This window comes from Takifugu flavidus, chromosome 15 (assembly GCF_003711565.1).
Source record: "Takifugu flavidus isolate HTHZ2018 chromosome 15, ASM371156v2, whole genome shotgun sequence".
Classification (NCBI taxonomy): domain Eukaryota; kingdom Metazoa; phylum Chordata; class Actinopteri; order Tetraodontiformes; family Tetraodontidae; genus Takifugu; species Takifugu flavidus.
The window spans coordinates 6,152,436-6,179,764 of NC_079534.1; the positions used below are offsets into that span (position 1 = coordinate 6,152,436).

Here is a 27,329-nt window from a genome sequence, read left to right on the forward strand (position 1 = left end):
GGCATCAGTTGAGAATGTCCAGAGCTGGATGGTGTGGACAGATACACCATGTTGACGCGGTCAGACACAAAGCCACACTGGGGGACCCTCTACAACTTTAGGATGTTCGTTTAGGGTTATAAAAAGGAACCATTGCAACAGAGGTGCGCTTAATTCACACCGGGGCCGTTAGGGCTGCCTAAAGTACGACTAAGCGATGTGGAATGTGTGTTCCTCGGCCTGTTCCTAGGGCCAATTAGCTCAGCCTGTACGCATAAATCAAGATTAAATGAATACTTAACCACAACAGTGATGCTTCAATGTCTGTAATATTGAGGAGAGTAAACCATTAAGACCGTCTCCCAGCGGCAGCAAAGTGAGAGAGCTAAACAAACTTTTGAGGGTTTAGGAGTTCCTTCCTACTGTGTTCGTTATACATCACATTAAGATGCAGCGATGCTGCGAGAGGCACCGCCGGATCTCCAGCGGGTAACGGCGGGACGGTGTCAAAGCTTAGCAGCGCCGCGCCGAGTAATTAGGACTTCGGGGGTTGATCGCCAACAGAGGGGAAGAATAACAGCGAGGAGGAGAGGCAGAAGCAGGTACGATGGAGAGAACCAGCAAAGAAGAGACAACCGATGCTGGCAATGCGTGTGGAACTCACTGGTGCAGGGCTCGTCCGGCTGGTCGGCGTCGCCGCGATAGTAACCGTTGCGGCACACGCAGACGGTGGCGGCCTCGGCTGTCGAGCGGCTGTTGGGGGGGCACTGTAAACACAGACCTGGACCCTGGGTTGATTTGAATGTACCTGGAGGGCATGCTGTGAAAACAATAAGACAACGACAGGCGGTGAGTGAGGAAGACAAAATACACACATCAGGCAGCGTCAACAAGTAAACAACCTTCCAAACATTGCCTCCTCCTCTTCCTGTCTCCTGTACATTAGTGAGCTGATTAGGTTACTTGTGTCCTGAAGAGGTTGGTGTCGCAGCAGCTATCATTAAAAAGAGGATTTTTACCACCTAGCAAGTGTTGACATTGTCGGTTCGAGGAGGCTGGCTTGTTTTGGATTTGGGCCCTAAATTTTAAAGGCCGTTGCGGAGGACAAAGATTATTGCGGCTGATATCAGTGCGCCCGCGTCCGGGCAATAACCCTAATCTCACATCCCATAAGGATACAAAGCTTAGAAGTTTCCGCGCCGTGCGGAAGGATTTACTGGCCGTAATAACCGTGATAAATGTCTGGTGTTTTAGCAGGGTTACAGATGCAGGAGGTGGGGGGGGACTTTAGTGCTGCCGCACTCCAGAGACGGGAGGGGGCAATAAATTTAATGGATCAACCATCTTACACGTTATCCAGCTGTGTCTGTTCTGTAAAAGGTGTCAAAAGAGACAAGAACCAGTGGGTAAAAGGAGAAACTAAAGTAGGGCCGTTAAGATCAATTATGATAAACCTACACGGGGCTCTACTGTGCCAGAAAATGCTTTTTTCCATCCAACTTGGTACATGGAGTAAATAACTGTAATAATGGAGAAGGAGGCCCCTTTAACCTTTATCGGTTAGGAAAATGGTGAAAATGTAGCATAATGCAATGCAGAGGGGGAAAAAAAACCTTTGCCAACCAGCTTTTAAGATTTCATTTGAAAGATTTTTTGCATCATTAAAACACGCGTAGCGTACCGCCGGGTTTGAAACGTGGAACCTATTCAAGTGTGGAAAAGGCCAAGTGCTTTTCTGACTCCTCCATTCGCACTGTTCAACCTTGCTCTCTGACGGCCTGTTAATAAAAGATGGAGAGGCAGGGAAGGGAAACACGGCGAGGAGAAAGGCGTTGTTGTCCACACAGAACGCGAGCCGCGGCTCCCAACAGGTCGGCCGAACATCTCTTTTAGCACGGTTGACAGACTTGCCAGAAGCTAACAGACTGATCTCATGTCTAGTCACACAGTGCTGCTCAGCTGTCCCGCAGCGGCGTTGATGACCACGGCGACCCCGAGCAGCTTATAAATCCGGAGGTGGAGGGAAGAACATGGAACAACTTTCCAGGAATGTGATCATACAGGGAAGCTAATGTACTAGCTTAATGTAAGGAAAAACAACTCATAATAGAAATATGGAGCCAGCTGCAGATAGGTTTTCTAAAAAGTAATAACTTCCAAAGCTATCAAAGATTACAGGACAATAAAACACAGATCGAATTTTCATTTTCGGCTAGAGGCAGAGACAACGTATGCGTCATCGTCTTTGGGAAAATTCACATCAGCCCAAGAACGGAGCCACACAGAGGCGAAGCAAACACGTACCTGCACAAATCTGCCACCCCGACTCTTGAAAGGGGATCGCGGTAAGTTGTACTGGGCCTGTTTAATGGGCTGTGAACACAATGCCTGCGTCGGGTTTCTGCCCTTGGGTTATTTACAGAGTGGCTACTGATAGCGTGGACACTTGTGAATGGGTAGAAGTTAAGATTAAAGGTAAGATACACGCTGAATCAGCCGTCTGAAATAGCAAAGGGACGTCACAATGCACAGGAGCGGGCACGCTCCTTCGAGGCAAATGCGGCAACAAACAATCCCAGTCTCGCCCCCAGGATACATTCCCCGAACTGATTTACACGGTGACACGTGTAACTACCGCTGACCCCATTAAGCTAAATGGCGCGCTCACATTTTTCCACCACTTGACTAGCATATGATCCGCACGAGCCGGGGTAAATTACGATCTCTCTTTGGACAATTGAAGACACTGTGGTCAGCACTGATGGCAGGTGGGGGGTGGGTGGGTTTTTGAACTGGGGCCTGGTTTTGTGATGGACACGTTATGTGCACATCAATCACACAGTTATATTTCAAATCAATTAGTGACCGAGTTGCACCGCGGAGCACCAGGGAGGAAGGGAGGCGAGAATGAGAAAGCCATGCAAACAATTTGTACACCTACAGAGGAAGCGATCCGAGGGCGTGCACACGCGACACGGACTTGGAAGGGAGCCCAAAGACCTTTCCCCCATTTTGTGTATATTTAGGCAGGACGGAGGGTTCTCGTCGATCACAGGTGGACCAGGACGGTTTTCAGGGACGGGATTAGAACATTAGAACGACCAATTAGTCTCCCCCAATGAGAGAATAACCCCCAACTGAACCGACTCAAAGCAAAGCAACAAAATAATCCTCCCTTTCAAGTGCTCTCGGCAGGATTCTCCCTGCGGTGTTCTCTTTTTGGTCTGTCCCACCGGTAATCATTCATTCTTTCTTCTCCCACCTTTCCTCCCCTTGTTGCTCCTCAACTTTGATTGGCAGGTTTGATTTCTCGTTACGGTTGACTGTCCTTCAATCCTCCTCTCCTCCTCTCTCTGTTTCATTCTGTAATGAGCAGACTGGGTTTTTCTTTTCAGCTATGGATCCCTCCTCGCACCCCTGACCGAGAGGCGATGATCTCCCCGCTGTTTCGTTCCGCTCTCGTCCGTCTGAGACGACCATCAAATGTCACTCTGACCAGAAACGAAGCTCTAACATTAAATTATAAAGTCATTCTTTGTTCTTTTATTTCTAGTTTGTATTGATTGGAGGCTCTAAACCGTGCGTGTGTGTGTGAAAAGTGTGTGTTTCAATGGACTGGCGACCTTGGCGAGAGTCTTGGGAGAGGCTCCAGCGCCCCCTGTGACCCTGATTAGGAATAAGAGTCGGATTAGAGAAAACGGATGGATGGATTGATGGATGGATGGCTAAAGGAGTGAGGACCAGGGGAGGAGGCAGGTCTCAGGGCAGCCATTAAAGGATTCTGTCTGTACTCTGACAGCCAACTCCTTTAGAAAGACAAGTGTATTCGTTTGGCTCCATTTGAAGTGTGAATTACTGAATTTTTCATTGTCACAAAAGCATCTGGACCATAAAGTGAGGCGCAAGAAAATGGCCTTCAAACACAAACCAGTCAGGTAACAGATATTAACTTTAGGTTTCTCCTAAAGTCTTCCTCTAGAAAAACAATGCTTATATTCTTCAATATGATATATTTGTTAGACTCTGGTGATGAAGATGTGAAAAATTAGGCCATAACTAATCTCAGGGATCTCCCACGCCAAGCTCTCACAACTTTTAGTAACTGTGAGATGCTGAACTGAAAATGTCTGAGCAGACAGAGTGTGTGTGACCCGCTGGAGTCGCTAGTTAACCCCAGTGACCCTTAAGTAAAGCCCTCAGCCCCTCCCCGACACATCCTTAACCCCTGGTCTTCATCTATCACGTTGGAAGGATCCCAGTCTCGACAGGCTCTGGACCCCTGCACCACTTCAACCCCACCATCCCCCCTCCCCCCACACACACAGACTAAGTTACTTAAGATTGGGTAAAGACCTAATTTGACCCCAGTTTCTGAGCTTTGAGTGCAGGAGGCTGCGTGTTTTTTATTGATTTCCACATGCGATTAATCAGCCGGGCGCCAAAACGAACGCTCCGGCGGATGTGGACACGAAACACAGCAGGACACCCAACAACTTGAAACAAACGGGCAATCTGCGCCGCGGCCTATCGGAATTCTGTTTGTCATCGTTCATTTTGCAGCCACCGTGCACCTAATGAGCCTGCAGGTATTCCAGGTTTCACCACCGAAATCCGTCGGGACAAAGGCACGGCTGGGAGCAAAAGGCCGACTTTTCCAATTGAAAACACCTGTCAGTGAAGTATCCTGACAGCCATCGCTGTGGAACTGTGTGTAATTTGACACAGTCGTACCGACTCGGAGAACTCTGCGGTGCAGAGCGGTGACATCACTCGCCATCCCTGGTCAATGTCCACCTCCACTGCTCCCTGTCATCACCCCTTAATCTCAGACAAAGGAGAGAATGCGAGCTGCTATGACGAAGGGCCGGGGATGTGTTCTTAGGAATAAAGGCACGGTTGAGAGAGTGCAGGGCTCGAAGCATAACTTGTCTGCTTGTGTTAAGAGCGTGCTGCTGAAGAGTTCCTCCCACAGAACACTCCCCCTGATCATTAATCATCTGTCCATTCTCGCCCTGTCAGGGCCTTACTTTGGAGATAAAACCGTACAAAGCCACCCATGAGTGCCCAAACTCCAGCCCGGCTAAAATCATTCCGGGATCAACAAATCTCTGCCTGCCAGTCTGGTCTTCCTTACACTTTAAACCTACTGTACTTCAGATTAAAACCCCCTCAGGCCATTCAGAACTCAACCGCTGATGTGGCTTCTGAGCAGCTAGCGCGTTGAGAAGATAGCACATAATTAACAAAAATCCATATCGACTTCCAAGAAACCCTGTAGAGCTGACTCTTAACTTTGGATGTTGAGTTGAGCTGTGTGATAATGACTGTGTTTGCTTCAATATAGTATAATTACATAAACAATATTCCAACTGTGTACCTGTAAATAAAGAAGATGCCTAGAAAATAGTAGTGACTTGGTTACAACATGAGCGAAAGAGAAAAGACAAATAAAAGCTCGTAGACAGTATAAATGAAAGGCAGGAGCCTATTCTGCAGTTCTATTAGCTACCACAGTAGGACTGCTAATGCTAAGACTGTGGCAAGAAGTTACGTAACTATGGACTATAATTACATACTCGGCAATGATAAATGGGTAAAATGATGGATGTAAACCTCCCTTTTCAATGCTCAATTCCTGAGGTGCACGTTAATGCATCACTGTCACAATAATCCGATAACCTATCACCCCACCGCTAACCCTGACGGGCCGAGTCATTCCTGATGAGTTTGATCGGCTGATTGGATCAGGCTGTTGTGAATGAAAGCAGGAATGTGTGTGATGGGGATGCGCGACTGAACCAAAGTCCAGACTTTCTTTCACACCTTTGCCTCTTCCTTGTACACATCTTGTCTTGACACTGCAGTATTCTGTCCTCTCCGCTGCTCCACCAGCATCGCCGGATGCTGCCAAAATCCCAGTCAGCTGTACTAATACCCCTTGAGAAAGCTCCGACATCCTTCAATTAGGCTAACTTTGAAGCTCAGCACAGTGCGTTATTACTGGGCAGCCCGGGAATATAGAACTGCATGGAAAAAGGATGAGAACCAGCTAAATGTGATCAATTTTTGACACCACAAATGTGAGATATAGCAGTGCCAGGGCTGTGTTTGTACTCGCGATTATGGGCAAGAAAAACATTTCATGCTGGATTCAAAAGAGGGTGGCCACACAATGAATACTGCTGGAAGATGAAAGCGTCCGTCTAGTGAAAATAAATAGGTCTGTGTCTGATATCTTCAAAACAGCCCATTTACTGCAAAACAAAAAACAAAAAAATCATAAAAAAAAACATGAAATCCCACAACCTGCATGCTAATGCTGACGCGCAGGTGTCTGCTGCTTTCATATAGGTGTTTAAAACACGCAGGTGTGTTTATTGTATGCTCGAGACTCCCGGCGCATGTTTTAGCAGGCAGCCAATGTCCCTGGGCGGGCCGTTACTATGGTAACCTCACAGCTAGTCATTCTTTTCTTTGGCCTGCGATTTCCCTTTGAACAGCCGGCCCACAGCAGACCAGCCGACTGGGAAATCTGGCTCACCGAGCACGCGCGCACGGGTGGCGTGTCTGTGCGTTGGCCCATGTTTTGCGTGAGCTGCGTAATCTTTGAGTTGTCTCCACTGAGAAGGACGCTCTGTTCTGCACATGGCATGGTTGCTGAGGTCAAATCCGTTGCCAGGAAGATGCGGGAAATTGCCAAAATACCGGACAGCGAGGGACGGTCGGAGAGGTAAGACGCGGAGAATAAGAATATGGGGAATACGTGCGGCTGTGCCAACTCCATCCCTGGCTGGCGGGGCAACAGAGCAAAGCCTCCCTCGCTGCTCTGCAGGCTGCGACATGTGCTCGCTCTCCAATCTCCGCTGTAATCGGAATCTAACGGGGCCACTGAGCAGGCACTGCCAACCAGCAGGGATAAAAAAGGAAAGACAGATGTAGATTGTGAGTTAGTTGATGAGGGGTGAAATGCTTTCTGCGAGCAATGAGGATTTTATTGCCCCCATTTGATTGCGACCGTGGCGCCGAGTCAGCCTCACGCGTGCGCGTTTCCACCGGCAGACGCGGCGCCGTGATGATATTCAGTTTTCCGTCAAATTAAATCTGTCAAGGCTCTTGTAGGAAGTGACACAGCTATCCGGAGTTCATAAAATTAGTTGCTGTGCCGTCTGTTTGGGTGTCAGAATCGCACAAAGAGGGATCATCCAAACGGGCCCGATCAAATGAGCAGTTACAGGCCCTGCCAATTACCTCGCCGCTGTGTAGCACAAAGGATAAAATGTATGCTCCGAGATAAATAGCATTCCCGCTCTTTTGGCTCCAAGTTGTGAGAGACCATTAGCTTCTTCTTTCTCAGCACTTGTCCCCTTTAAAAGGGATCTAGCTCGTTAACTTTACGGATGGATCAATTAATCCATAGCAGTTAGCCAAAGTTGCTCACTCTTGCTCTTTTGCTCCTTTGCTTGTGTCATTCTCAACACTGTTTATTACATTAGAAAAACCCTTTTTCTTTTGTCAGCTCACCTGTAAAGGCAGCACTTTGATTGACAAGCAGTTGTTGACCGCCGATTACATAAAACAACTTCCATCTGTGGAGAAGATAGTAGTTTTTTCAATTGCAACCATCTAAACCTCAGCTGTTAGCACAAGCACCTCATTCCTTCTCACTCTTGATACCTGGTTCAGATGTCTCTAAATGGAGTATGCAGGGTCTCCCTCTTTGATTTCCTTTAATTTCCTCTGATTTTCCTCTGAAAATCAGACCCCCCCCGTGACGTCCACGGTGGAGCATTTTCTCTCAATCTTGAGTTCTGTGCAAAAATACACCCCTCCGAGTCAACATTCGCAAACAAGGTCCCTAGTTTATTTTTTCTTCCAACTCTTGGACAGGGAATAAAGAGCTAACAAGACTGGCATCATCTAACTGTGAAACAATAATCTCAAAAACATACAAGTCCTTATCAGCTCATTTGAAGCTAAAAAGCTATGGGAATAGTTGTAGCGAGGCTTAACAACGGCTTCTAATATGCACGTCTCCTAAAATACGCAGCCCCCTGGCTCCAGGTTGAGGCCTTTGCTTAATGAGGGTAAAGGCCTAAGAAGGAGGATGAGTAATTATGTCCATTCGAAGGTAGTGGAGGAGTAGAATAATACAACAACTGGAAAATGAGGGTCCCCACACTGCTCACCATCCCCCTAATTTGATTCCTAATTGAGCGTACACAACACAATGTTTACACCTAAATATTCTGCCAGAGACAAGCAACCGGGGCAGAATAACAAGTCTGAGGCTGCCAGCACCTCCCTCCCTCTGAGCTCCGAGGAATCGCAGGAGGCCTCTCTGTGCCCAGACTGATGCTGCATAAGGGTGGAGCGCGGCATCGGGCGCCGACCTTTCACCCTCCATTAAGTGTCCTCAGCATGTCACACTGAGGCTGACATTTTCACATGTGGCAGAGAGGCTGCCAGACACAGCGAGAGACCACAGGTCGCTCACAGAGTGGATTTGGATGTGGATGAGAAGGTGAAGGGGGGGGATAGTGTGCTTAGAGCCAACTCTGTCAGAAATTAGCGATGATGGTGAGCTGGTAGATAAACAGATGATGGCAAAGAAGCCCTGAAAAGGCGTAAGTTGCTGATGTCATGGACCTACGGCGATGTTTCGCCGACGTTTTACCCCGGCTAACCCCCGCAGGCTGTTGTCACGGGGGTTAGCCACGACAACGCTCGTTATTGAAGAAAAATGAAAGAAAAAGTGACTGGGATTAGTCAAGTGGAGCGCAACAAGGGGAGAAACAAATAAATGGGAAAGTCAAAACAGTAAGAATGGAGGTAAATGGATGGGAACCATTTCGATTCACATAGCAACTGAGTGCAAAGCTGGAATCCCTAAAGCCAAAAGAGGTGGTTTTATCATTCTTGTGCTTCTTCTGCAGGCACTGCTAGCAGCAGATTAATGAGCGTGAAGGTCAACATGCATTGTTTTCTCACCTAGTCAACACCGGAAATGTTTCATCGCTTATTGGAAACAGGCTCCATTTGCACCCCTGCCATTTTTGTCCGGCACCTTTCATGTCCACCGTTGCCTTTGTTAGCTTCGCTGATTTCTTTGTGCTGTGTTTACCTCCAACAGAGTCAAACTCTGCTTGTCTCCGACGGTGGGCGTCGATGGCTGCGTCGACGCCATGACAGTGCATATATCTGCCCTGTATTATAGCACCTAAAAGTCAGCTTCTCGTTGTGATTGATCCGACCTGACCCAGCACTGACATTGCTTTATCATCCAGCCAGAGTTTCTGTAAAACGGACGAACGGGCGCATCAATACTCATGTCATATTTACAGCGGCGCGACCTCCAGACAACCTCATGCCTCCCAGACAAACAGAAAGGCACTATCGCACGGCCACAGCGGGAGTGAACGGCAGACCCTCCCCTCGCCCCCCCAACAAATCTGGACAGCGCTGACCTTTCCCAGGTACCCTTGGTCAGGTATGAAAGTTCCAAAAAAAAAGAAAAGCAACCATGTAGTGTGTTGGGCTCATCCTGGATGTCTTTGTACAAAAGCACATTGATGGAGTCGCTCGTCTGAACGAAGAGCCAGTGACATTCAAAAGAAAAGGCAGATCAAAACAGCTGAAGGAGGGGAGAGGGAGGTGGGCAACACTGACTAGATGCATTAGAAGTGGCAGAAGTAGCTGTAAAAGCACAGTGTCGGAGTGAAAAGTGCTTCACACAGATAGAGTGTGATAATTATAACCTTCTAAATTGCAGAAACGTGTCATCATAATGCCTCTCTGGATTCGCACTAGACGCAGAACTGACAACGGGAAAGAAAAATACCACAGGCAGGTAAATTTAATCCATGAGTGGTAGCAGGAAGACATGAAAGAACCACTCAGAGCATGAACGTGAAAGCATGAAGTCCTTTTTGGAAGTCTTTTCCATGTCTGTACGGGACAGCTTGTGTTTAGCCAAAAAGGCACGTAGCAAAAAGATTCACCGGAGCACCGGTCTGGATCCAACTGGGAGAAATAAAGCAATGCTGGTATGTTTTCACTGCTGACTTTGTGTGCGTGACTCTTCCTCATCAGGTCCAGGTGGAATTGTGAATGTTAGGAAAGACAGCTGCATTGTTTCCAGAGGAGAATTGAAGTGGGAAACACAACACAGCCAACTGGGAAACTGGATTAACAGCATAAATGGCAGAGAGCCATGGACACGAGGCGGATCTACGGGCAAGCCAGGCCGCCTTCGTGCATGTGTCCGTTGCATCAAAGGAAAAGAAATTTAAAAAGATGGTGGCACCGGTGCAGTTTGGACTGGTCCAACCACAGCGGGGAGAGACCTCCGCACACCCTCCCCCGCTGGAGGACGGCTGAGAATCCTGGGAAAAATGACTGCACCTTCAGGGTGGCTCATTTCCGGTGCAAAACCATCTCCATTTCAAACAAAGGTGTGCACGTGGCTGCGGACGGCCGCATAAACAAGGTCAAGTAAATGTAACGCGCAATTACATTACATATGCATGAATGCAAACGCCGCCGCCAGGATCGCTATATGTCACACGGCATTTCCTGAACGCCACGTGCGGGTCGTTGGCGCCGCACGTTCAAGGGCCCTAGAAAATATAACACAAAGGCCGCGTGGAGCCCCAAAGCTGCGAGTAACAAACTAGAAAAAGTTTGCAAACAACACATATTAGATAAGATGTGCGCTTTCTTTTCCCCGTGATGGGGCGGGCTCGGGTGGCGCGAGATTAAATGTCATTTCCACTTTAGCACAGGTGGCTCAAATAATAACCCATGCATTTTATATACAGCAACTGCACGTAATGAAATCCTCCTCGCGCGCGCTAACCTCCGCGGACGGACACACACGTGCACCGACAGACATGGGGGAGATATATAACATATTGGCGCTGCCTTAAACTAAAAAACACGCACGGTCTGATGCCTCTGCTTTTTGTATTTCAATCACTGCATCTGCGGTTCTAAATTGATTGTAGCTGAACAGGGGCCAGAGATGCACCCCCTGCCTCACTGGCCCGCACCTTTATTGATTAAATCTGAGAGAGCCAATTGCTTTCACACTGGATTACTGCGTTCCAGAGCTGCGAGCAGGGTGAGCCAAACAGAACGGGAGAGAGGGAGGAAGGAAGGAGGAGAGAGCGGGTTGCAGCCATGAGAGCCACACAAACAAAACCTTCCAATCAGATTAGCAACGCTGCTAATTAGCCGCATCTATGAGGAAAAGGTCATTTAGGCTGTTTCTCTTTCCATCTCTCTATCGCTGATACACACAACCAACCAACGCAACACACCCAAAATACAATACGTTGCATGAATCTAATTTGCCCAGCAACTACCCCGGGCAAACCAGGGAAAAGCACACTCTCAGGTGGTGTGATTTAATATTTGTTGTTAAGAGAACAATCTGTTTGACTTTATTTGCTTGAGCTAGTTGTGCATACTTGTGAAACCAGTGTCAGCACAAACAAACAACATACGGAAATCATCTTGCATCTGGATGGATCTACACACACACACACACACACACACCTACACACACACACAAACCCCTCTATGCTGAGATCCTACAGATCAGCCCGTGCTATCGCAGATCAAGGGTGTAATCTCATTCACCCCTGGAGCTAAGTAGCCCAGGGCAACAGTATTACACTTCAAAGCTTTACTCCGAGTTCGTTACACGTCCCAGCTCTACATTAACTGAGAGGAATCCAACCAAACTTTGCGACCAGCCGGCACCAGGGGATTCATCCAGAGCTGGAGGATTTTTCTAACTATGGGGTGTGGCCACCACTAGGGGCAGTGTTGAGTGGACCAGCCTCTCAGCACTCATCACTCTCCACACAACAATTAGCCACTCCTGCCTGGGGTCCTCTGTATGGGAGAATGAGAGGGGAGGGGCAGGGATCAGGGGGCCCCGGCCTCAGACCAAATACGAGCCTTTTTGTCTGGCTCGAGGTCCATCTCTCAGGCCATTCCCACAGTAGAGGCTTCTAATCCAGATTAAGCGCTTATGAAAATGAAGAGCCGCTTGCTCTGAGATGGAGACGGAAGAGGCAATGCGCACCCCTCGGGTCACAAAGACCCCCTCGCTCTGAGTGCTGACAGAGGCGTTTCTTGGGCAGTGGCAGTCCTATTCAAATGGCATTGGGGGCGTAAAAGCATCACATTAACTCCGCAAGTCAGGCAGGCTCAATATACATTTGGTTAATGCCTCTATTGTGGCACTTCCTCCATGGCTGCTCGCCTAGCGCCGCACCCGAGGAGGACTACTGGTAGAGTGGGAATAAAAGAGCCAGAGAAGACGAGGGTAGGGGCATTTGTTGGCCCATTCATGCCTGTGAAGCCAGCCAACCACACCTGTGAATGTAAGTGTGCAAGAATGTTCCTCTCTGAGAACAAAGTTTTCCAAAAAACCAATAACCAACCTGTAAGGGTGAATAATTGCAGGTCTCTTTTGTCAGGCTGTAATAATCAAGCAGGATGTCACAGAAAGATACACAGACTAGGAAAAAAGAGCAAAAGAGAAGCAGGCAAATTATGGAATGGACACGCTCTACAAGCATGTGTGTCTTTGTGTCCCTATCGCGCCGTATTTGGTTCATTCCCCAAAGGGTCTTATTATTCTTGGTGCTGGCTCGAACACAAAGGCAGCATCACTGTATCTCTGCCCATCCAGCTTCCCCTAGAGAACGTTCGAGACGCAGCAGATCTATTTGTTTGTCAGCTTCTGCCCGTACTCGGACCAATCAGATATCACTCTGTTTGAGATGTATACCAGCGTTGGTGCAGCGCTACCGTAACCTCTCCGAGCAAACTTCTCTGCTCTTTAAAGGGGAGGGCCTTTCGCAGTTCCACATATCAGACATCAGAAAAACATGTTAGAAGGTCGTTTGGAGGCATGTGTACATAAAAGCGACATGTTTACGGTGGTGTGTTCCATACAAAGTTTGGCTTTGATAACAGCTGAAAGCACAACAGGTGAAACGCGGACCACTGCTGCACCTTTAGCGGAATGCTAATATCATTTTCATGCGCTCATTTGTTATTCAGCGAATCCGCACACACTTAAAGGGATTCATTAGACCCCCAAATGTCCCAACTGTGACAGTAAACTGTCCTCTCATCAAAACTGCAGCACATAACGCCCAGGACGGGGCCACATGCCCCCTCCAGTCAAAGAGAGCCCTGCACACAAATGAAGAACAAAGTACACAAAAAGAGGATTACCGAGTTGCCCCCCCCTTCTTCTCACAAAGCCTGAAACATAAAACATTTGTGTTATTTCTCTGATTTCCCACCGTGCTTCAACGCAGCAGTGACTCTACATTCCACCGTCCACAACAATTTCTTGACAACGACAATGCATAAAGCATCATATTCTTCGTTCAGCCCTTCCCGTCTCTTCAGCTCGAACGGACACCCGCCGATGCTGAGAGGACGGTTTTGTCCCAACCCCCGATTGATTAACTGGTCATTGTGTTCGGGCTTGAATAATGGATTCCCGCCCCTGAAATAAGGCTGCGGGAAAAGAAAATGGTTTAGTTTTTCATTTCCTTCTCTGTCACCGTTGCAGCAAAAATAGATTTTTAAACTGAAATAAATAAATAAATAAATGCATAAACACTCTGACCTCTTTTTTCAGAAATGTGATTCGTTTAATTGGCTGAAAAAGCCCTTGTTCATCCAGTAAAAACTGGAAACATTTGTGCATCGGGCCTTAAAACCAATATGGACACTCAACAGAAAAGACGAGTCACTTCTTTCAGCGCCATTTTAATGCAGTGTCTTCCATAGGTTTGGAAATCTGACACAGTAGAGGAGGGAGAGTTAGTCTGACGGGGGACAACAGAGCCAAGATCGATCGTCAAGCTTCCCTCATCCAATCTTAAAGGAAAGACTGCGGCTCCCTTCATTTATGCAGCATGTACCTAACTGTACCTAATCGTAAATGTTTTAAACAAGCCTAATTCTGTACATAAGCTCAATCAGCAACACTTAAGACACCGTTTAAGTGTCACACCGAAAGTGGGTGACAATTTATGGCCAACATGATTCACTAATGACTGGAAATGTGTGGGTGTGTGTGTGTGTGGTGTGTGTGTGTGGGTGTATGTGTATTTAGCTCTCTCATCCTGTCACCAAACTGCACAACGGTTTTACAAGCGTTCAACCAAATCGCAGCCTTTTTAATGATTTTTTTGACTCACCCACCTGATGGGAAAGTGATGCAGCTCGGCTGGTAAAAGAAAGACTGATTGAATATCGAGCAGGTTCAATGAGGTCAATAACTGGTCTCAGAGGACTAGTGAAGCTGCAAACACTTTTACACTTAATCGAGTGAAATAATCGCACACACATTTCTGCGAGGCGCGTCCCAAATCTGTAAGAAGGTAATTCTTGCGGCTAAACGCACCATTTTTGCTTTTCGATACGGAAGGAAAGCGACACACTCAGACGTATTCCAGTCCGTCACACGGCCACGTTGTCCTTGTTTGGCTGATTCACATGTGTGATGGACTACAGTGTCATATAGTGGCCTTAGCATAATTGCAATTCTACGCTAATTACATTCACCGCCTGCAACGTCCTGCCACACGTTCTTTTATTCCTCGCCTCTGATAACCCACGGGAAGGCACGAGACAACTTCCTAGAAATGAATGTTTCCTTTGGCCATCAAGCTAAACAGGGCCGGCTGTATTATTAGCAGACGGGTGAATATTGATGGACAGTGATGAGGGAGAGGGGGAATCGATAAATGAGGGCCTGTGGAGGGGAGGAGGAGCTTTATACATTCTAAAATAGGGGGGAGGCTCAGCACGTCTCCTCATTACCATCTGCTGGAGCGCTCTCCGGCGAGGGAGATAGAGAAGGTGGCAAAAGGGTGAGGCGTTGGAGGTAAGGGGGGGGGCGGACAATGAAGCCCAGGCAATCTTTAACATGCTGCCCAGAATGATTTCTTAAACAGACACTTTTCGGCAGAATTATTGATGTGGTTTTCTCTGCACCTTTAAGACTGCAATCATAATTCAAAAGCAGAAGATAATGGATTTGATTGATTGGGGTCACAGGAGTGTGTGTGTGTGTGTGTGTGTGTGTGTGGGGGGGGGGGGTTAAAGTGGAGCCCCTGATATTGCTGGGCTTTTGTGTTTTTTGCCGGCGAGGGTGACACGGGCAAATTGCGCCGAGCCCCTGCCATCTGCTGAATGTTAAAGGCTCTTTGTCTCTGTGGCCTGGTGTCCATCAGTGACCGGGCAGGGGAGCCAGACACTGGGGAATTCAACTCACCACTGAAGTGGATTGAAAAGAGCGGCAAACAAAACTATGGTTAAAATGGGGCCTGTGGGGAAACGATGGGAAAGATTGCAACTGGGGAAAAAAAAGCCTGGTGACCAAAGATGCAGGCCTGAAAGAGACCGGAGGTCAGAGAACCGGACAGACAAAAAAAAAAGGTCTGAAAGGACAGAGTGGAAAATAATAGGAGCTGGAGTGTGTGTTCCTGTTTGGAGGCTCTGTGTGTGGTGGGTAAATCCTTTATGCCTGGATGTAGTCTCTGAATTCCCCTCGCATTATTAGGGCCTGACTCTTGTCGCTGGATAGAGAGCAGCGCATCTGTGTTTGGGGTCACCGCAAACACTCTGTTTGGCCCTACAACTCAAAGAGTCTTTGTCTGGGTCACACTCTTTCACCGGTGCTCTCTGGCACCCATCTATTCAGGCCATTGAGAGCCATGGAAACAAGAAGCCTTTCATTTTCTGCTCCTCCTTAAAGCGCTCGTGTCTCTTCCTCGCACTGCTCCTTCTCTTTCTCCCCCCGTCTTCATTATGGCCCTGCACGGCTAATAGAAACAGGAAGAGTCGGGCTGTTAATTGGGCTTCAAGGTGACTTAGAAGGTTTTTGGTGTGTGAGTGCATTGGCGCGAACATGTGCGACACACACGGATGAACAGAAGTGGACAAGACCAAATGGTCTGGAATTGTCTAATGGTGTGCCGAGGCCCCCGTTGCTCCTGTCTGCCAGCTTACACACAAACAAGACAAATAGAGAAGCAATCAAAGCCTAAATGGAGCTGAAAACTCTAAATTCAAAAGTTTTTTGAGTTAAATAGTCCATCCGGCGATAAACTTTACAACCACACAAATTAGCACGGATGGGTTGGCAATCGGCCGGCCTCGCTCGCGATGAAGCGCGAATCAGCTGTCTGACGTCTGTGACGGTGAAATCAGCACGTTAATAATGTGATAAATGTACCCTGGACGTCACATTTCACATTTTCAAAACGCACACTTAGAAGAATCGTCCCCCTCCTCGTCTGCTCTCTCTAAACATATGCACAACGTACGTGATGTCAGCCATTAGACGCCAGTGAGGCAGCCATGATGAATCGGCACTTAGCCCGGGGAAGCGCACTTTGCTCAATGGGCTGTGAATCTCCCGCTGCCACTGTCAGCCTGCAGAATGTTAAATAAAGTTATTTGAATATTTGTAATATTAATGTGCCTGCGTGTCAAAGCCCAGCAGAGCCTACCGGTGAGGGAACACACAAGAACATGTGACTCTTCTGGTGAATAGCCACAATAAATACCTGGCTAAATGAATGCAAATCAGGGACGCCGCATCGGTTTATATTGAACACAGAGGAGAGGACGTCCCCGGTATAAATAACTACAAATATTATGATTGACCACACTTTCTTGCTATCACACTTCATGGCTAATTCACAGGCCGGACGTGAGCTCAGCAGCTGGATTTAGCAATACATTTAATCAGTTTGGGAATTAAAGCGAAGTGAGAAGACGCGCAGTAATGTGCTTTGCATGAAAATAGTTAAAGGCTTCAGCTAATTACAAAACATGACAGCATGTAGCTGTGTCTCTCCAGGAAGGTGCCGATTGGCCCGACCAAAAAAAAAAGGAAGGAAGGAAGGAAGGCAGAAGGCGAAAAACCAAAACCAACAAAATTAAAAAGGCAGAAGTTTTCCCTAACAGCCCCATGTCTCCACTGACATCACTGTGTTTAGAGCTTAAAGACGGGGATGATTAGCCACCCAAGAAGGTGAAATCAGTGCGTGCATGGAAACACGCGCACTGCTAAAATGATCAATGATGGCATTAGACGAAAGACAATAGAAGTAAAAAGCCATCAAGATGATCTTATTAATCACTCAGCAGGAGGCCGCAGCGAAGGCTGCAAAGAAGATCCAGTAGAACCAGCGTTGACACACATGGCCACCAGGTGAGCACCGCGCCGTTGACAGGAAAGTGATTAAAAATATTTATCACATTGCTAACATGGTTAGAAGGAAGGGTTTTTTTAGGGGGTTGGGGTGGATGGATGGAGGGGGGTATCTAAATGGCTCGTGTGAGAGCTGGTAATGAAGATGGCCTGCTGGCATACAGGGCACAGCAACACTACGTGATCTCTCTGCCCAACTGACAACACACACACACACGGAATCCAATGCTGAAACTAATAAAAATGTTAAACTAAACAGTCTGTGGAGGCATCTGAATTCTATGCAACTGAATTTTGGGTTTCAATGCGTTCCTCCAGCTGGATTGATTGTTTCGTTCCATCAGCTGAATTTATTGCTACTTTTTATCCTGCGCCCATTCGAAAGGAACAGTGAGTAAACATTGGCATGTACTCCCGCACGTCCCAGTTGGACAAATAATCCAAGATCAAATCAGCAAATTAAAATACAAACAGAACTGTTTTGATTCTCTGGTTTGCTACAAAGCTTTAAAAATGAAAGCATTTCTGCATGAAGTGGCGTGATCACATATTCATTCTTTTGCTGTTCATGTTCATTCATCCTAAACGGCCACTTTTCATCTACTGAAACAATATTGGCTCAACTCCCGTTTTATCGTAGATTATAATCCCCTGACATGACTCTGGATCTCTTATTTCCTTCATAGCTGTTTCTTAATTTCTTTGAAGGCAAATGTTGAAAAGAACAGCATAAACAACATCTCACTTTTTTCACTAACACCGTTCTTCCTGCGCACAAAGTCTTTAATCCACCCACTAATACAGAGTTTCCCACACACACACAAACACACACACGTGCGCACGTGCCAAGCACAGCAGGAAGTCCACTTGCGGCGCTTACTAACATGAGAAAGTCAAGGGGATTGTGGGAATTAGTGAAAATATAGGTTATCGTCGCAGTTCAAAGTCTGCAGAAAAGGGTGTCATGGTCCATAAACATACTCACACACAGGGATTCTGTGTGTGAGTATGTTTATGTGTGTGAGTGTGTTTATGGTGTTTAAATCAGTGCCACACTAACATAAACCACACCAGTGTGGGGGAGATATCTGGAACTGTAATAATTGTGAGGGAATAAACTTGGTTACATAAACGGGAGATTTTGGAAATAAGCAGATCATCATTGAGTGCATTTATCGGAACTTCTAATGCAGCGATGCACAAATGCAACCCAGTTTTCCAGCTTTAAACAGTGTTTGATAAGTTTAAACTGAGCTGGAAGTCGCACCCTGTGGAGCCACTTCTAAATGTTTGTGACTGTGCTTTAAAATGATGAATTATTTGTGTAGGGGAAGACACTGCTGACAGGATAGCGTGATCGTGGGTTTCCAGGAAAAATCAGCACATTTTGAGTAAATCCATATTCAGGAAAGGACAATGTAACAAATGGAGGTGTTTATATAAACGGGGGATTCTCCAATATTATCTACTAACCTGCTCTGCAATTTACTATTAGCACTCATGCTCATTATCTCACACAGGAAATGGACATGAGTCTCTATAAAAAGCCATACGTGTTGAAAAAGGAGCAAATTTGTAGGAAAATTAGGAAAAATTGTGTTTACATTCAAAGATCAATGATAAATGCTTTAATCCATCAGATTTCACTTAAAACGTGGACTATTAACTTCAGAAAATGTATAAAGACTGAAAAGAAACACATAACATCTGCTATGGAAGATGTAGCTATGTTGTTGTTCAAATAAAACAACCTCATTTTAAAAATGTTAACTCAATAAACCAGAATTGATTGGCTTATTGTCAAATGTCTGGCCCCAAAAGTAGCTATCCTACAGGATTATGCTACTTCTGTCAATATCATATCACTATCAGTCTGCCCATTGCACTGTGCACGTACAGAAACAAACTCTAATCAATAACAAAAATGACAGGAAATGAAAACACATGAAGATCCGGTACCTGCAGATCCAGCACGGTACCTGAGTGCGTGTGTGGGAGTGTGTGGGAGTGTGTGGGAGACAGATGTTTTTGAGTGGATTGTTTAGAGAGCGGTTGGGAGAGGAGAGACATCGCACATTGAGCTTTGGAGATAGGTGCCACTCTCCTATCTATTTTCTTGATCACAGCAGATGTGTGTCAGTCAGTCTTATCTTCGCCTCACACGTTCCCGGGCTAACTGCCGGAGGCAGCCCAAGCAGCGCTGCGCCACATGGACCGCCCCGAGCACCGAGCATTATCAGCAGACACCTTGACTAAATTATTCTTTAAATGTGCTCAAATGTGAGAAAAATCAGGGTGTAGAGCATAAATGAGCATCAGAAGGCCTCAGGAAGTTAAGAGCGTTAGCTTGAAAACTTCAGCTTAGCCTCCGATTTCATGTTTGTGCTTTTCCTCTGTTCCTCAGAAGTTGCCCTACATTAAATTTCATAAAAATCAAACCGTTTTTCACAATAAAGGAGGCTGTACAGAAGGATGGCGTTAGTGACAAATTAAGAATCGATGCTAATCTGTTACTATGGCAGCATGTGGATGTGATCAAGGAAGAGGTTCGACAAGCCGTGTTCGGAAAAAAAGCATGAAACACAATCAACTCTGCTGTTCCAGGGTACAAGCGCACTTATATGCGAGCTAAAAACAGAACAATTTCATGTTAGCCAGTCTCTCTGATGTGATTTGGTACATCAAACACCGTCCATCACTTTAAAAGTGCCTGAATCTAAAAGCGAGCTTAGGAAGAACGTGTTACAGGTCACCCAAAAAACGAGGTTTGAGAAGGTTTAGGACGCTTACCTCGACACACGTTGCCGTTGTCATGTTCAAACCCAGCTTTGCACGTGCAGCTCCCGATAGGAACCATCCACTCCCCGTCTCCATTGCAGTAAAGCTTTATGGGGACGTCGACCTCCTCTGAGTTGGGGATGCAGATTCCTCGGGCAATGACCAGGGAGGTGCTCTCAGCCCCCGTCATTGTTTCTGGGAAGATGGCAAAATTCTGCACCACACTGGGGCACTTTTTGTAGAAGACCCTGACAGAGAGCAGCGACATGCAGGCGCCGTAGTCCTGAAAAGCCAGGTAGAAGCCGTTCTTGGACAATGGGCCAAAGCTCCGCACCTCCGTGTTGACCTTCATCAGGCGTCCGTCGAAGTCCACCTGGGAGAAGCTCTCATCCGCCGCGATGGTGTCCACTTTGAGATAAGGGGCCTCCATCCAGAAGGCGGTGCTTTTGGTGGCGATTACGGCGTCTGTCTCGTAGTAGTAGAAGTTGAAGGTCTCCTTGCATGAGCCGGGCACGTTGGGGATGGAGCTGCAGTCGCGCACGGTGAATCGGATCTCCACGTAGATGCGCTGCGCCCCGCGCCGATCGATGAAGGTGGTGAGGAGCCAGTTGTTCTGACTGGGCTCGAAGACGTTACACACCTGGTACGTCCTGATGGTGTTGAGGTTTTCGTCGTAGCTGCTCACCTCCTCCCACTGCGGATGGAGAAAACCAGAAAACACACACACACACACACACTGCTGATTAGTCACCATTAAAAAATCAAACATTTCCTGTGTTTTGATGAAGAAGGTTCATGGCTGAGCCGCGGAGAACTTGGGCGCATCTCCGTAATCTCCCCAAAGCACTAAATTTGATTCTTCTTCCTGGATTAGCAGAGATCAGCCCATCAGGCTGTGAGGGCTTATTTATCCACAGACGGCGCACAAATATTCTTCCTTTCCGAATTATAGCGGACGTCTAAAGTGCAGCAACACTAAAACTCTCTTCAAACACGCGCAGCAGCTGTGATACGTGCACCGCAGGAAGCTAGGCAGTGCATTATATCCAAACTAAAGAGCTCTACATAAAGAAAATCAACATTATGCGCCGCTGAATTACAATTAGACAGATGCAGGTTATTACTGGCGTGTTGAAACCGTGCACGAGGCGTGATGTGAGGCCAGTTCTCACAGGTGTGACCTAGAAAGGGATGTTGAATGAGGCGCGGCTTCAGGATCGCCTCAGGTGATCAGCACAATGCGCCAGAATATGCTTTTTTATGGGGAATTTTTCAAAAGGAGGAGAGGGATTTTCAGGAAAAGAATGTGTTGAGATTCCAAACAATATTCTCAAAAACTGATTTGCTAAAGGTATTAGAATAATACAGAATTGCTAAATTAATATAACACAACTAAGTCACAATGAGCCAGTTAATCTTATGTGGATTTTTGTTGGAAATGCGTCAAGAAATAGCAGACATGGGGAAAAAAAAACATAATTAACGTCGTGATTTATACTATAATACAAGAGGTTTTGTTTTTGGTCATGCACTCTTTCATATTTTTAATTGATTTGCTTTCGTAAAATTACTCTGTTCCTCTATTTTCTACCTTTAATGTGGCCTTCCCAGCAATTATTTTAGCAAGGCAGCCTGAGTAGTTTAACTGTTTACACGCTCATTAAAATACTTTTCCAGTTCCGAATTCAACTAAATTTCAACCCGCTGCCCCTTTCATTTTTTTTCAAAATGTTTTAACGGCTTGAGAAACTCGGTGCCAGAGCCGAAGCGTTGGAGATCATTAAGTATCAATGTGGGATGCAGGCTGACCTGTGATTGGTTGGGAGAGCTCTTGTGGTTCAGGTGAACAGAGGTTACTGGATACGACCGCTTGCCCAATACAGAGTAAAAATTGTTTTCTCTCACATCAACACCACTAATAATGATTTTATTCCTTTATTTTTTGCTTGGCTAAAACAGTTATTTCTACACCAATGTTCCAAACATTCCTCGGCGAGTGGGAGTTAATCGAATCCATGTTGCCGATGAGTGGCCCTCTGATTGGTTCTAGCTTCTCGTACGCACAACTGTCCCGGGGCGTCCTCCTCCACCTGACCTTTGAACTCAGTTGCTCCATCAGAGGTCGAGTCTTTACGCGCAGCCTCCGTCCGTGTTGGAATGCAATCCGGAATCTTTGAAAATTTTGCAAAATTCCCCGCTAAAGCGACATGAACGGACCCTTTTTGACCTGAGAAAGAGACGTCGGCGTGTGGACGAGAAAGATGGGGCAAGGGAGGTGGAGGGGAGAGTGGCGACACCGCCGACATGACAAATGAGTTTACAGAAATCCGAGGTGCAAATTAAACCTTTTCTTCATGGCTGCCCCCCCCCCCCCCCCCCATGCTCTCCTCCCCTCCTTCTCCCCCGTCTCCTCTGTAATGACCATTCATCAGCATTACAGGAACCTGTCCCTTTCAGCGCCGCCTGTTCATTAATACAGCCGGGCCCCGGGCTCCTCCGCAGCTGACTGCCCTGGTCGAGGAGGGGGTCCTCGCTGCCCCACGTCTGGGCAAATGACCACCATCTTTCACGCCGCAGCAATGCCCGAGGCGTTTCAGATAATGCCTGTTTGAAATCTGTCCAGAAATTTATTGGCTCGTAAAGTAATGAGCTGTACTTCGTTTCATTTCCTCCTCGGCTGACATTTAGTGTCTGTGGTGACAGCAAACAAAACTTAAACGATATTTCATGTGTGTCTCCTTGTACGTGCTACATATTGAAAACCAAAGTGCTTGAGAACATTTCTACAAATGGGGGGGTCATTTGGCCGTTTCCCACAAATCAAAAGAACTGTGTTGAGGTATAACACATGGTTCTGAGGTTGAGGGTTGAACTGGGACGAGGGAGTTTATTGAGGGCTTAGAAGTTTGTTGGGAGGGTTAGGGTAGGAAACTCGAAAGTCCCCAAAAAGATAGAAATTCGGGGATGTGTGTGCGCATGTGTCCGTGGCCACATATTGATTTGCTAGCTGCTGTTGTGCAGCGACAACTCAAGGCTGCGAGTGACATCTCTGCTTCCACAGGTCAGAGAGATCTGATCATCCCCATTAAACACGTTTCTTTTCATCCTTGTTTTCTTTAACATTAAAATTCACTCAGCGCATGAATCTCAAGCACCTTGTAAAATAAACAATGAAAAAAGAAACCCGAGGCATGCCCCAGAGTGCCATCAGTATGCTGCAGTTTCCCTTTTTCAATTCCACGGCTCTTCCATAGACCTTTTACATCATTTAAGTCAAATCTATCTCCCGCGCTACTCCGCGGCATCTGTTTGACCTTGCCGGAGAACCGAGAAAAGGGGAGGCATCATCACCTGTCACCTCGCTGATAATGGAGTTCCCTGGTCCTTCCATCTATTTCCTTTCAAGGATTTTTGTATATAAAAACAACAGCTGATGCTGCTCGCTGAATAGTTGGTCATGCTCGCGGGCCTGAGCACAAATCTATGCTCTCAACATGTATCATTCATATCGCAATGAGGTGGAAACCGGAGTGTTATTATTTCCATGTTCCTTTTTCGTTGCAGCTCGCCACATGGTTGCTATATAGGCCCCGTACATTCCCATGATTACAGAAAATGCTCCCACAGAAGCTATAAGCTAGGAGAATCACTTTGGAGATAGCTAACACGTCCTTACTGAGCGTCACTGCATTTCTACTCAAAGCTAACTTTCTTGCTGATGAAGTGCCAGCCAAATACGGCAAACATCTTCATACAACACCTATCAGCGCTAAGCAACACCCCTTGGCTCGCCGGTAATAGGTTTGCTTTTTCCAGTAATCGAGCAGACTCTCTCCTCCTGGCCGCGATTGCGAAGTGGGGCCATTTGGTGTGTCATTATGGCTGCTTCGCTTTATGGAAATCAGCAAGAAGACGGAGGAGATATGGATTCACGGGGCGCTTAATGTTTTCGTTAATGACCAGTCACAGCTAGCTGAACCGGAGAAGAGAGGGTAGCGTAAAGAAGGAGCCAGACTGATGGGTAAAAAAATGACTCAAAAGTAGGGGGGAAGGGGCAGTAATGTATCTGGCCTGAAGTTTCCGTTTTTCACAGCCTCGCCTGCCTGTCTTTCAGCTATCGATACTCCGCTCTCGTAAAGGCCATTTATCACATTGATCACCAGCCATTAGCTTCAAAGGCTAAAACAACCCGCAGCAGCTCGGTGACCACAGTCCTGCTCGGTGCAAAAACCAACAATGTGCTGGAGCCCCAATCATCCACTCGAATGACCTATCAGGAAATGGTTATAAAGCTTGTGGAGAACAATGGGGGAAATAGACTGTACTAATGAGTCGTTTAAAGAAGGTATTATGGGCCGTTTGTGTTAGCTACCACACGCATGCTCTAAAACGTGTCAAGACTGCTGCTCCGACAATGAGTGCGATGATAATACAGATGTGAGGATAAAATAAAAAGGCAATAAAGGCCCTTTCTGCTGTAGGAACCTTTCCAGAACATCCACAGTTCTTAGGTCTAGTCACACCCCCGCCAAAAGCACATTTTGCCATTGTTGGTTGTTTGTCTTTAATGTGAATTGCAAATCTGCCTAAAACTTTCCTTCTCCTTCTATAGGATAGTAGAACCTCTTCTTTTAAAAGGCATCTTGTGCAACACAGGACCCTTTTTCTGGAGCAGTCTTAAGGTGTTGGCTCGACTCCTATAAATATTTTATGACCAAAGAGCTTTTTGACCTTTACATTATAGTGGGAGTTGTGAGTGTATGGCTATGTTTCAAAGGTCAAGCGGCAAACACATTCAGTGTGTTTATATGCACAATTTAAACGAGCTGTTGCTCAAAATTTGACTTCGGTGTCTCGTATTGTCAGAATCCATTCCTTGTCACAGTTTACATGCATCGGAGGAATTTGGCTAACTGACGGGAAGACGTTCTCTTCCTCCAGACTAGAGGCGTCAGGTGTCAGACCGGCATTTCAAAGAGCATAATCATACGACTTTGTTCATCTCGTACATAATGTACGCTTCTTGTGCAGCTAAGATGTACGCTCTCCCTCACGGTCTCATGGTCATGTTGATGTCGAGAGGTTAGCGTCAGCGGTCAGCTAACATTGCGGAACATGTGTTGTCTGGATTAATGCCGACTAAAGTTTATACACGCCTAACGATTTTCTATCGCAGTGTGTGGCTTGGTCGGACAATTACTTCTGTATTTGAGCATCATGTAAACATACTGGGTGTAAAAAATCTGTTTCTCTTACCGTTTTTTAGACTGGCCATTTAAGAGTGCCATATGAACCAGTATACACGGTAACCCTACCATCCGCATGCGTAGTGTAACGCCTGGTTGCGACTGTTTTAAATCAACAACACTATTTGATACATGCTCAAAAGTTTAACCCCTCCCCAAAACATTTGTTTCTTAGGTTGTAATCTAAACTCCCATTACCCAGACAACACAGGACCAACGGAAAGAGATGTGCTAATATTCCAGCGCTCATTTCAGACGAGACCTCCAGTTTCCCCGTCTAAATAAACTATCTGGAAGAGGTGTTACTTTATATGTTCCCCAAAGGATTCTGGGACTAGACTGTGTTTATATAGTGTGTGCAGCGTGCCGAGTGTGTTGTGTTTACATCTCTAATCCCAGGAGGAACGGATGGCACGTTTACGAGCACTTCCTACCCCACACTCCTCTGCTCATTTATCACCACGGCTCTCCAACATGTGGGCGCAGGCGTGCAGGAGATTGGTTCACGCGCTACAAGCTAAGGATGGACATTTCGATAATGAGATGATTTGTTATTCATGACAACGCAACATCGTAGAGGAGCAGGAGAAGGAACGCCTTTAGAGAACCAGTTGTGTGTGGGTGGGTGGTAGCGAGTTTTAATAATTATGTGCGAAAAAAATAAAATCAATGCAGGTGAGATTTGGTGGCAATGTGAGACGTTGGACCGGGACGCTGTCTCAAGACGACCCTCGATCTGCGGATCTGCTGACAGTAATCGCGATCCAGACGCGCTCTCTCTCCAAAGGCTGGTTCAAACCCCTCTGACTTAATGAGGAGATTTGCATTTCAACCTTGGGATGCGTTCCCTGAAGTCAGTGGAATGACCATCAAATAGGAGCAACAGGTTCGCGTCCAGGCGGAGCCGCAGCTGCATTCGGCCACGTGATTCTGAATATTAATGCTCGCATTTCCGAATTTTCTTATTTATTTAGTTAGTTTTTTTTCTTCCAATTGCCTGACCTGTTTGTATTTTGTCCTGGAGCCTGTGTGGGCTGCCCTCCAGTTTCCACCCACAGTCCAAAATATGCACATTAGGTTGATTGGAGACTCTAAATTGCCCCCAGGTGTGTGTGTGTGTGTGTGTGTGAGAGAGAGAGAAAGAGAGAGAGAGCAAGAGTGAATAGTGTGTGCAATGCAGAATGACCCCCCATGACAACTGGGATGGGTTCCAGCAGGCCAACCCCCCCCCACACACACACACAGACACACACACACATATACACACACACCACACACACACACACACACTTTCAGCACCGTTAAGTGACTGCTAAGTGCGGGCGAGCAGGATTGAATGAATGAATAATAAAACAAGTTCGAAAAATGCAAACCAAACTCCCAGCAGTCATCTGTAAGGTATGATGTAACGCACGAGAGGCACATGCTCACACTCTCTGGCATACTGACATATTCTGAGAGCCATTCCTCATCTCCCACCGACACACACACACACACACACACACACACACACACACACACACACACACACACACACACACACACACACAGAGTCACGCCTGGGCCTGTAAAATATGCAGCGCCATGATTGCTATTATCATTTCTGATCAGCTATGTTATTGAATGAGGGTTGCTGTCGGGCTTGTTGCATGGGAGCGATTATTTTCCAGGGCATCCGTGGTCCAGTTCCGCCTGGCTGAATGTGATGGATGGGGAGGAAATGGTGATGTCTGAAACAGTCCCAAGTCCTGCCAGATCCAAGCCACTCAATAATTACAGTCGCATAGTTTGACTGAACCTAAATAAATCTGGGGACTCGCTGAAGTTGGGCTCCCTGACCCTCCTACGGCCCTGATCAATACATTTGGATTTAGGTGGGAATAATTTCATGGATTTTGTGAGAACTTGTGACCGCTGGGGTCTGGACTTGTCTGAGCATAGCTTCGTATTATCCATTCCTTCATTTATCTGTAAAGCACCACTTGATCCCCCTGTAACGCTGCTGGAATAACCCTGCACAGGCCACCAGTCTATCACACACACACTCACACACACTTTTCTGGACA

General features: G+C 46.7%; 1 protein-coding gene across 3 annotated transcripts in view; it reads right to left on the bottom strand.

Annotated features, from left to right (window-relative positions):
- LOC130538603 (ephrin type-B receptor 1-B) overlaps nt 1–27,329 on the bottom strand; it is a 113,385-nt gene that overhangs the window by 42,023 nt on the left and 44,033 nt on the right. For all 3 annotated transcript variants that reach the window (XM_057056355.1, XM_057056353.1, XM_057056356.1), the window contains exons 3-4: nt 20,030–20,711; nt 644–799 (exon numbers count right to left, since the gene is read on the bottom strand). In XM_057056355.1, coding sequence (XP_056912335.1) covers nt 644–799; nt 20,030–20,711 — 838 coding nt within the window. The remainder of the gene's footprint in view (nt 1–643; nt 800–20,029; nt 20,712–27,329) is intronic.